The 12,472-nt window shown below is 41.3% G+C and overlaps 1 protein-coding gene across 7 annotated transcripts in view; it reads left to right on the top strand.

Annotated features, from left to right (window-relative positions):
* Nucleotides 1-12,472, top strand: part of CADPS (calcium dependent secretion activator) — a 706,678-nt gene that overhangs the window by 317,606 nt on the left and 376,600 nt on the right. For all 7 annotated transcript variants that reach the window (XM_082264950.1, XM_082264948.1, XM_082264947.1 and 4 more), the window contains exons 5-6: nt 1,733-1,969; nt 6,839-6,960. In XM_082264950.1, coding sequence (XP_082121076.1) covers nt 1,733-1,969; nt 6,839-6,960 — 359 coding nt within the window. The remainder of the gene's footprint in view (nt 1-1,732; nt 1,970-6,838; nt 6,961-12,472) is intronic.

The following is a 12,472-nucleotide window of genomic DNA, read 5'->3' as shown; positions in this document are numbered from 1 at the left end:
GTCCATTCAGACAGGAAGCTGTGGCTCGGCCCCACTCCCCTGTCCTCACTGGCTTACCGACTTTGATAGCAGTGGCAGCCAATGGTGCCCGCTGCTGTGTCTCAGCCAATCAGGAGGGAGAGACAGCCAGGGCTTTCGTGAAACATCGCTGGATTGAGATGGGGCTCACACTGAAGGTTTTTATCTTAATGCATAGAATACATTAAGATAAAAAAAAAACCTTCTGCCTTTAGAACCACTTTAATGCATAACAGGGTTAAATGGGGTATTTTAAAACTCTCTTTAAAGGATAAGTTCACTTTTTGTTCCACCCATATTTTATGTGGAACATATAACATGTTCTAGGTCCTGCTGGAGCTCTTCTCCCTACATTAACTGTCAATTTTTGAAAAGAGTACTGCCATGCGTGGCTCTGCCCACACAGCGGATGGTTTCGAATAACCCAACAAGGGTCTATAATATTCCAACGGTCATTCCATCAAAAGAAGTTGTCGATAATGGTAATGGAAGAAATTTTCTCAAAAAAAAAAATATATACAGGTGCATAGATCTTCCCCCCAGGAGTTGGGGAGGGGAGGAAAGTCTGATCACAGGCAAATCTCCAACCTTGCCTTAAAAGAAAACCCATGTAAAGTCAATAGTAGGCCTGAACAAAAAAAAACCCCAAAAAAACAGTGAAGTATAGAGATAATGTATGCCCAAAAAGCCAGAAAAGTCAAAATGACCAGTGAAGAGACTTGAGGCAGAGTGCACATAGAAAAAATCAATTTCTTCTATGTGCACTCTGTCTCAAGTCTCTTCACTGGTCATTTTGACTTTTCTGGCTTTTTGGGCATACATCACCTCTATACTTCACTGTTTTTTTTTTTTGTCCAGGAATACTATTGACTTTACATGGGTTTTCTTTTAAGGGGATGCTGGAGATTTGCCTGTGATTGGACTTTCCTCCCCTCCCCAACTCCCGGGGGGAAGATCTATGCACCTCTATATATTTTGTTTTTTGGGGGGGATTTCTTCCATTACCAGTATCGACAACTTCTTTTGATGGAATGACCGTTGGAATATTACAGATCCTTGTTCGCAACGATCTGCATTGCTGCATTATTTGTAAGTTTCAATAATTGAATATGAGTGGAACAATTTTTCTCCCTCCCCCCCTTTTTTTTTTCTTTATGGTAGTCTAGGTTTCTTATTATATCTCTTTACCTTTAGATACACATCTGTGCTTCTCCTGATGAAGCTAATTTAACATTTTTCGAAATGCGTTGAGATGTATGCAGCACAGACTGTCGCTTTTATTTATAATATTGTGTACAACAGGATCTATACAATACAAATCATTATCCACATATGAAGCTGTATATAGTTTGAATTTGTATTTCATTATTTATTGATGTTTTTTTTCTACTGATGAATTCACCACGTTGTTATCATTGTTTTTAAATGATGATGTGCAATAAATTTGTATAATTTATATATTATATATCTGTCTCTATAAAAGTCCTGTGGGCCATCCCTTGTGTCTTTTTGTTCAAATTTGGGACTGAGACACCTACACATTCCACATATATCAGCGTTCCTCTCTTATACTTATCCTTTAAATGATATATGCACTCAATGATAAATGTAGTCTTGAGTATATTTGACTTTAGCATATTTGCTCTAAGGCTGTTTGTATTTCATATATCCTAGTCTCATCACACGTAACCTTACATGACTTTTTTGCCTGCAGGAGCGCAAATTTCCCAAATTTGTCTCCAAAGAAATGGAAAACATGTACATTGAGGAGCTTAAATCTTCGGTTAATCTACTAATGGCGAATTTGGAGAGCATGCCAGTGTCAAAAGGCGGCTCTGAATTCAAGCTCCAGAAGCTGAAGCGCAGCCACAACACATCCATCATTGACATGGGGGAAGAGAATGAAAACCAGCTCTCCAAGTCTGACGTGGTCCTCTCTTTCAGCTTAGAGGTAAGTGCTAAACTCTGGCTGTGTGCGCAGTCCATTAACATGATTAAAAATGGACTAATGATCAGTGTGTTGCCAGACTGAGCCGCTTCTTGTTGTAATAATAACAGCAGATTGAGATTCACAGGTCAACAATGCAGCATAAAAACATCTTCCCAAGCTGCCGTTCCCAAAGCAGTGACTTGCATAGTTCTGTTGCTGATCTCTTCTTTTTTTTATAATTTCCCTATAAAAATGTATTCATATTTTAATATAATCCAGTCTGAAAACAAAGGAGGACGGTGGCACCTCAGACATCCAGTCACAACTTACCAACCAGCCAGCGACCAACCGAATTGACCTGTCTAACAGTATGCGTTAAAAACAGGGGTTTGGTTGCACACATTTGCAAATACAGGCATAAGCTGCAGGCCCAGGCATGGCACCCTGTGATCTGCAGTCCCTAACTCTACAATTTAAAGAGTCTCTACAATGAGAGCACATGCATTCTAATGGGATAGATGGAGGACAGGTGACTAGAGGGAGCCCACCCCTCCTTAAAGGCACAGTGCTCCTTACCACTAAGACCAGTTATAGATAGAGGCGGTGACCACTTTTTGCATTTTTGGCACCTCAGACATAGTTGCATCTTGCAGATAAGCATTGTACCCAAAACACCCATTACATAGACACTCCATAGTCTATAAAAATAGATAGTCATTGGACCTCAAATCAGAGCATTTATTGATAGCTAAACATGTAGACATAGCTAATGGATCAGATTAAGAGCACTGTAACTTGATCAAGTTCACTACTGAGATGCTATGAAATAATCTTTGTCAAAAGTTTACTAAAATTTTCTACATAGAGGGGTTGACCCAGTCAAATGGGAATGGTCAGGTCAAACTACAGTACATTCCTGGCAGCATTTGTTGGCACTACTTTGGAGAAATTATCTTTGTCCTGCATGATGCTGGGATCGACAATGTCATTTTTGGGTTGCCACCCACCTAGGCAAAATTCTTTGTTCTTGTTACTGTGCTCCAAATTCTAGAAAAGCTGCATAGTCTTGTGTACAGACCAGGCAACTGTCAGATTTAGTTATCTGTTACAAGATCTCCTACTGTACAATATATGTGCGAAACCTTACAGATTACGAAAGAGTTCCAAATTCTTAATTTACCTTATAAATCTAACCCAAAAACTGACATTGACTCCAAAACTAATTTTTATTCTAGATTTAACTTTGATAAACTCAAAACAGACTTTGCTGATGTTAACAGAAGTTTTTTTTTTCAGTCCAAAATTTTTTTATGCATCTATACTGGATAGGTGTTCTCAAAAACATTAATTGGTTTTCCAGGTTAACATCCAGGTGGATCCTAAACCATGTCTACTGGGTATTCTAGATGGACTTCCAATTAAAGATACTCCTAAACAGGCTATTGCTAGAGCTCTATTTCAGGCCCGTAAATTCATTCTCAGGCATTGGAAGGCAGTTTACCCTCCCACACTGAAAAAGTGGATTAGCCAAATAGGGAACACTCTATGTTTGGAACGCTATCTCTTCCAACATAGAGGGTGCCCAAGAAAATTTACTAAATTATGGTCCCTATGGTTAGATACCCCTGGGCTTTCTCCAGTGGACCTGGTTTAGGACAGACTGCTTCTTTAACACTGTTGCTATTGTGGAGAAATATGGAGCAATATCTGGTCATGTACTGTTGTAATGGATTTATAGTGTGAAACTGTTGTTGTGCTCTAAAAGGAATGCATATACTCATTGGTGATGGAAAGTGGATCTATAACAATATTGGTGTTGACATGTATTATCTGAAAACTACACTAAAAAAAAGTACCAACATATTTGATTTCCCTATAAACTCTCATCATGGAGTCCAATCCAAATCCTGGGATCTTTCCACCAAGAGGACCAAGTACCAACCTCATCCATCCTATTTAACTCTAACTTCAGCAAAAACCCTAACTCAAACCCAAACCCCAGTTCTACCCCTGTGATGAAGTATACTTCAAATAGGATGCCTTCGTCCTTTCTGAAGAAGAATAATCTGTAGAATTTATGTGAACACTCTGACAATTAATATTTTACTGGATCCCAGATTTAAGTGATTGTAAACCCTCACCTTGTAAAAAAATTCAGTTAAAAATAAAAGGCAAAACATTTAGAGCCAGTTCACACTGGGGCGACTTGTCAGGCAACCTGGTCGCCTGACAAGTCGCCGCGGGTCGCCTGCCATAGATTAGCACAGGACCCGTTCTAATAGGAGCGACACAAGTCGCTCCGACTTAGAAAAAGGGTCCTGAGCTACTTTGGGGCGACCTGGAGCGACCTGCATTGACTTCAATGATATGAAGTCCGTGCATGCCGCTCCGAGGTCGCGGTGCGAGCTGCGCACCGCGACTTCACAGGTCGCCCGGCAAAGTCGGATCGCCTGTATGTGAACCGGCACTTAAGTATAGATATTTAAAAAAACATTTTATTAACTTTTTTTTTTAATTTTTTTATAAGTGTTTACATCCCCTCTGTTCTCAGCTTGGGATGAGGATGGAACAGTAGTACACTTGTCTTCCCAGTGAAAGTCTGTGCATGGGGGGAATGTCAGGACAATTCTGATCATTGTAGGAGAGCAGGCTGAGTTCCCAGGATAGCTAGAAAACTGACCCTGATGTGTTCTCCTGCTTAGTGTGATCAGTTTTTAATGGGAAAGCATTGGGACTGGCAGGAACACCAGGGATTTCACACAAAGGAAGCAATACAAAGAGAAAAAGGATACTTTTTCATACAAGTACATGGTACAGCAGGCACATAAAATGAATATGAAATGTTGGGGTAACATACTCTTTAACACCATTCCTGGGGTACCTAGAGCAGTGACAGAACTATGAATCTACAAATTCTGCATTAGGCGTTGTGCCATTTCCTTGAATTCTTCAATGACCTCTGTAGAGTAGAATATGCGAAATCCAGGGGACAGATGAAGGTCACATGTAGAAACTTAAACATCAGCCATGCAATCTCCAAACTATGCAGATGGAGAAATTGCTGTTAAAAATAATCACTCCTTACATAAGGACTATTTTGTTTATTAAATGATTACTCATACCCATTAATTTCCAAACCATCCAGTTGACAAAGTTCTTGCTCTTTTGCTTCATGCAATGAAATGACTTCTGGCTGAGCGCACAGTCAGCAGGAAATGTTAATTCACATATTGAACGTTTGGCTGCTAGTTACACTTGATTCTGTTGACAGCTTTTGTAACTTCTATACATTATTTTAATCAAAATGTTTATCAAGCTAAGCACAGTTGAACAGACTCCACTTAATTAGGGGGGGCTATGCACTCCTTCATTGTTTCTATTATTTTTATGCTAATAATGTTTTGTCAGAGTGCTATTTTGTGTAAAAACTAATATGACGTTTTAGTAAACAGCAAAGCTCTTTAAAAAGGAAATAAATATTCTAAATGTAGAGGTTTGTTAAAGCAAGCCACGCACCCTGAGATAGGGCCAGAGAGACATGACTAAGGCTTGGGGATGGACCTCCTTTTCTGAAGAATATAGCCATCTATCTCTGTTGATTAATTTTACATAACTGGACATTTGACACCCGTTTTAGACATCCAAGTCAACGGAGGACAAGGGAAAAATCACAAGGTGACTACTTGTACTCATAAATAGCGATCATCCAGCAATTCTCCATGTTCTTTTCAATTGACATCTAAGTGGACTGCAGAGTCTACTTAGTAATAAGACAGCAGTCACATAAAACAGTCCGCACTAGTATACGTCTCTAAAACAGCTTGTAAGAAGAGCGATACTGTATATGAACTTCTCGTTCACTGAAATAAAGCAGCAGTGCCTTAGATAGTTACATAGTTGGTAAGGCTGAATAAAGAAAACAGTTCTTCCAGTTTAACCTGTGTGTGCGTGTACTTACAGTATGTCTCTACCATTTCCCATATCCCTGTATATTACATTCACTAATGCCTCGTTTCCACTGAGCGGAACGGTTTGGGTTGGTACAGTTTGGAAGGGTTAGAATGGTCCGGTCTATTCAGGTGAGCGTTTCCACTGCAAGTCGGGCCACCAGGGACCATGCGGGGTTTACACCAAATGAGGTGTTTGTTTTGCTCTTTCATTTGATGTGAGCATTGAAGTTTTCCTGTCCGCCAATCAGTGGAATCTATCGTGTGACGCCAGTAGCTCCGCCCTAACCGTACCGTACCATTTCCTATGGCCCTACATCTGAAGCAGGACCAGGAATGGTGCGGTTTGGTTCGGTTGTATGGGCCACTTTCATAATGGAAACACTCAAATTAGCATACCGTACCGAACCGACCCAAACCAATCCGCTCAGTGGAAACGAGGCATAAGATGCCCATCTAAAAAATGTAAAATTAGCAACAGCCCACGCAGACACCACCAATTGTGGAAGGGAGTTCCACATCCTTTCCACTCTAACAGTAAAGAACCCCTTACACAGCTTCTTGTCAAACTTCAGTGAGCAGCTGCCTGGTTTCTTAAGCAACCTGAAACTGAATAGTTCCCCCCCCCCCCCTTTGCTGCAATCACCATTTAAATATTTTCACAATGCAATCAATGATAGATATTCTATTTCCTGCAGTTTGATACTGACCAAATATGTGAGATGGTGTCAAAAGTCTGTTCCAGCACTGCTTGTATGCTGACAGGGGATTTGTAAGCAATTAATGAAAGTTGCTAAACCTGTAGTAGATCACTGAACCTAAACAAATTACAATGTGATATATATATATATATATATATATATATATATATATATATATATATATATATATATATATATATATATATATATGCTCATCCAATGACCCTTTCATTTGCCCACAGGTTGTAATAATGGAAGTCCAAGGGTTGAAGTCTCTAGCACCAAACCGTATTGTGTATTGTACAATGGAAGTGGAAGGAGGTGAAAAGCTGCAGACTGACCAGGCAGAAGCTTCTAAACCAACGTAAGTTCCATACTGTTTATTGCACTGCTCTGTGTAAAAGAATTACACCACAATAATTCATTATTACAGGTACTGTACATAGCTGTTAGTATAGTACATTTAGCGCTGGTTGCACCATAAATTGTTATGGCATGGGCATAAATTATTTATAGCCTAATGGAGATATCTGTTCCTGAGAGGAAGATATGTAATACAAAATACAAAATTACAAGATAGCAAATAAAATAAAATAGGGGAAGAAGCCACAGGAAAAGGGGAAAATGTCACCTAAGATGCAAACCCCGATGATTGGCTCAGAGGTGGCAGGAGGATGAGGATGCTTCATAACTATTATTATACAGGATTTATATTGTGCCAACAATTTGTGTTTCACAAAATAACGGTAGACAATAGAGTTACACTGCAATCCAATGCAAATGTTAGGAGGGCCAGACTCGTAAGAACTTAGTCTAAAGCTAAGGTTGTGTAATGCTGCTTGTGGGCAGGTTGTCTACTGTGTGTATTTAGTTAGCACCCGGTGTCCAGATCAGGGGGAAAGCGTTAACGTTTTTCTGCCTTTTCCCAGTGTGTTCGCAGGCTTTTCCTGGGGTCCAGCCTCCCTCCCATGTTATATAAAAGGGACGAAGTCCAGATCTCGGGGCCTGGGAGTGCTGAGGGTCCCAAGAGACTCGAGAGCCCAAGGGGGTTTCCGGGGAATGCTTGAGAAACGTATGTGGGGCCTACACTAAAGATTCACTGGGACCTATAGTTCACTTGTTTACTTCGATTCATTGTAAGAAACCTGCAACATGGACTTCTCTACTAGAGCACTGCCAAGTTGGGACTTTTCTCAAAGAGTCTTCTTCTGTGCAGGTCATTCGGGGCAGCCATAGCTAGGTTTAGTTAGAGAAAAGATGTTACCGTGTTTTATGCATGTTCTGCCAAAAGTTCAGTAACGTTGTTTGAACTGCTCAAAGCCAGGTCTGAAGTTACTCAATGTGTGCATGTGGGGGTACATGTAACATCACTACCACAAAAGGTTTACCTTTAAGGCTAAGAAGAGAAGGAAGTTGCTATCGGTAACCGGAACGAAGAACAGCAACCATTCGTTGGTGTGGTACCTGGTTAGGTGACAGGTCCTCCAGTAGTGAGGGGGCTCAGTGTTCTGGCTCCCTCCCTAGCTGTCTGTCTCCGCCGGTCACCGGGAGCGGATTAGTGTTACGGAGATCTATGGCCTGATCACTAGGTAAGCAAAGGAAAGAGTTAAAGCGTAAATCCACCCTAACACTAAAATCCCTGCATCTACAGATATCCACGGTCTAACACTAACCTTTCTAGGCCTGTAACAAAGAAATCAGTACACACACCTTTTTTGAAGCTGATTTGATCTGGTCTCCAGCGGCGGAAGCTTTGCAGAGGACACAGCTGACAACAGCTGTGAAATGAATGGGAAGTGACGTCACCCATAGACTTACTATGGGGCTTCCTTGTCGGTTGTATCCTCTGCACGCGCCTCCACAGTGAAGCCGCGACTGACAGCTCAGTGTGGGATCAGGTCGGATCAGCTACAAAAAAAGATATGTATACTTATCTCTTTGTTACAGGGCTATATAGGTTAGTGTTAGAACATGGATATTTGTAGATGCAGGGATTTTAGTGTTAGGGTGGACTTACACTTTAAGTAAAAGCACGCATGAAGTCCACACTATGTGCCTGGCAGGACCCCATTCTGTTTCTGGGAGTGAGGTAACAGAGGTATGCTGACTGGTGGAATGGGTATATGCACTGCATGTCCTTCTGAATGCAACACATTCACATGCATAAGTGTGTAGGACAAGGGACAACATTTTCTGGAAGAACTCCACATACAACATTATACACAAGAGGCTTATCTCTGAATTGGGAAACTGCCTTAATGTTTGACTTTTAACATGACTGTGGCCCTCGCCTGGTCCTGGGCATTGATGAGCACACCTTCGAGTAAGGTGATACCCCTGTGACCCCATTCATCGCCTGGCATAGCCCAAATAACCCACCCCGGGGTAGGCCACCTATGTGATTCACTCTTGGCTCCCAACAAGGAGGGGAACATGAAAGGAGGTCTCACCCATCTACCACGCCTACATGCTTGTTGGGAGTAGGAAACATATCCAGACCTGGCTGAACAATTTCTAGCAGTTTGCAACTCTAAAGTTATCATTTCCATACAGCACATGTCTTCACTGAACAGTCTTGGGGTATTTACACAAGGTCATGCGTGAATGGTGAGGAGGGGCAGGCTAATAAAATAAGCCATCTTTACTTCCATTTAAATTTGCAGGCACCCCGCTCATGCCTAGATGTGAGCCTAAAGCAATGTTTAAGGAATGCTATGTATGACTTTCCTGATATAGTATGAAAGTATCTGAAAATTGCTTTATCAATAAAGAGGGAAATGTAAAGTGTCACAGCAATTTAGAAGTTGAAGACAACTCTTCAGGTAGAAGGGGCAAGCAAAAAAAGTAAAGGCTTATGCTTACAAACTTGCTTGTGTTACCTGGATAAATACTCGGGATAAGGTGTGCTAAAAATAACATTGTTCTTTAAAAAGTCATAATTAACAGTGGATTCTCTGAAGGGCCTCTGTGGAAATCAATCAAAATCTGGCAAAAACCTAACCTGCATTTCCCGCCCACCAGTGAGAAACTCGGAACCAGCTGCACTATCATATAAATGTTCCATCTGACATTTCGCTGGAATAAATATAATCCAGAAGCTATTTCAGCCCATATTTTCTAATACACACTTGCACAAATAAAACCTGCTAAAACAATTAGCTGTGTCTTTAATAGTGACATAATGTTTGCTTTTCCCAAAGGTTATCTTTGCTATAATTACTGCAATCAAGATAATTGCCAGTATAACTTCACATTTTATTGCTTTCCATCGTAACCCTCTGAAGATAGATACAACCTAGAATGCAATAGCTAATCTGGTTAGATGCTGAAAATAACACAAAGAAAAGACTGTTGATGAGAATGAAGGTTATCATTTCACCTGTAGCTGGTATTTAACTTTTTGGTGCTTAGTGGTGGGGTCAATCATCATTTCTCAATGTCTCATTGGGGCACTGTGTTAAGATTGTGCTCCAGGCCAATTGTGGCAATAAGGTCAGGGTCCCATTCTTCCTGTTGGATTTTAATTATATACAATGCCTCAAGAAATATGAAAACACAGGAATACCATTGCTTTTGGCATGACAGGGAAACCTCTCGACTGGAGACCTCACAAGACATAGGAAGCCTCCACACTCTAGATCAGCCATTCTCAACCAGGTATCCTCCAGGGACAGCTAGGGGATCCACTGTTTTTGGCATGATAGGAGACCTCTATACTAGAGACTTCACAAGACATGGAAAGCAACCAAACTCTAGAACAGCCATTCTCACTCAGGATTCCTTGGAACCCTAGGGTTCTGCCAGGGATAGCTAGGGGTTCCTTGAGCTGTGGCTAACTGACCTTCCATTTGATGGTGCCTGCATAGTTCCAGGTCCAATGCATCTTGGCAGAGCCATCGACATGACTGCAAGGGTTTCATTCTAGCCACCCCTGTAAGGGAGGGGTTCTTCACATTTACCACCACCATTGTAAGGGGCATTTGCCCAATGAGCCTCGAAAGATTATTTTTACCAGGAGTTCCCTGAGACCAGAAAATTGTTTTAAGGGTTCCTCTGGGGTAAAAAAAATAGTTGAGAAAAGCTGCTCTAGATATTGCTTATCAAGGGACTAACCCTTTACCTTGTAGTGATAGCCCCCCAAATAGCACATTTATTAGCCAGGTGTCCTCACTGTAAACCGTGAAAACAGCTGTAGTGCAAGTAGCATGCAGTCAAGTTTTTAATTTGACTTTCTAACTCTGGGATTTTCAAACTGTTATATTTTACAAATATTTGCAGGCCAACCCCCCCCCCCCTCTACCCCATACAATAGTAGTGCCCTTCAGAGTGCCTCTTTACATCCAGGATTGCCCTTTAGTGTTCCTTCTTACATCCATGTGTACCCCGCAGAGTCCCCTTTATTTTTAGGGAGAAGATCAGCAAGGTGAAAGCTGGGAGGAAGCAGAGGTATGTATAGAGGAATCCTAGTCCTACTGTAAATATTGGGGGCAGGTCAGCACATTATCCGTCACCAAGATCCTGGCAGTCCTAGTAACCAACCACAGCTGAGGAAGGGGGAAATCTGCGCTGGGGACTGGAGGAGAGTCATTGCTGACTGGATGGCAGCCGATGCCTTGGTCTTCATTTTATGATACACAGACAGCACACCCACTGGCAGCTAGCCCTTGTTGCTGCTGGCCAGATAAAATCTTGTAGTGGGCTGGATGTGGACCTTGGGCTGTAATTTGGAGACCCCCTGTTCTAAGTTATACAGGAAATTTCAGGTCTTTGGTTTTAGATACACAACGAAGACTCTTATTTCCTCCGGTTCTTTTACGGTTCCTGCTCATGGTCATTTTTTGGATATGGGGTCTTCTGATTGTCTTTGTAGTAAGTCCTGCTAAACACATGATATTGACATGCCCTATAGTAGATCTGAAAAACACAGTGCGTACATTTATCAGTTCTGTCGCAGTTCTGCTAAACAGAAGCACTTAGATTACGAGACAGATTTACTAATAGAGTTCTGTGTATAAAAAATTTACTCTGTGAATGTCTTAAGTATTTGCGCAGTCATAACAAAAAAATGACAATAAATTGCCCTAGTAGGTTTATTTCCTACGATTCTTACCTCCATCTAGTGACCATAATGCAAACACATATACAGAATGCAGCACTACCACCCCCAAGTCCCAAATCCACAGGATAAAGGAAGATCTTCGGTGCTCAGGCCCAGAAGCCACTGCACTGGAAAGAGCTGCCAACATGATGATCTCTGCAGTGATAAATCAGTTTATTGCGGCATAGAGAAAATCCAGCATAGGTCTTTAGACTGAATTTACCTATGCCTCTATAAAGGGATTGATTACTGCAGAGATTATTGTGCTGCCGACTCTTTCCTTTGGTTTCTAGTTGCCATAATGCCGTATTTTCCTGATTGAGGTATTTTGGGAAAATACCTAATTAAGGCCACTAGATGGAACTGACGATGAAAGGAAATGATCCTGATATTTATCCTATGTTGCTACTAATTTCTTTGGTAAATGTCCCTCATTGTCTGTATTTTATGATGCTTCTCTATTCTCCCCTTATGCTGCCACTACATTTCATTCTGTAAAAATGTGGCTCAACTTTGGGGTTTTACCACCCATCACCTGCTAGTATGAATGATCCCTTCGGGCGGCTATACTGCTACCCCTCTGAAAAGTAATCCACAGTGGATCACTTTTTTTCAAGGTATTTCACAGCGGTGAAGAGGTGATATTTCACCTGCTTTAACCCTGAAACTGCCAACCAATCACGCTGCAAATGCATGCATTGCACACACAGTTGCAGGCTGGTTGCATCATAACCCAATTCACTTGAATGGGTCCTGTTCTGTAACAGTACTGCATGCC

The sequence above is a fragment of the Pelophylax lessonae genome (assembly GCF_965119305.1).
Source record: "Pelophylax lessonae genome assembly, chromosome: 8".
Taxonomy (NCBI): Eukaryota; Metazoa; Chordata; class Amphibia; order Anura; family Ranidae; genus Pelophylax; species Pelophylax lessonae.
This window is presented reverse-complemented; position numbering and strand designations above follow the sequence as displayed.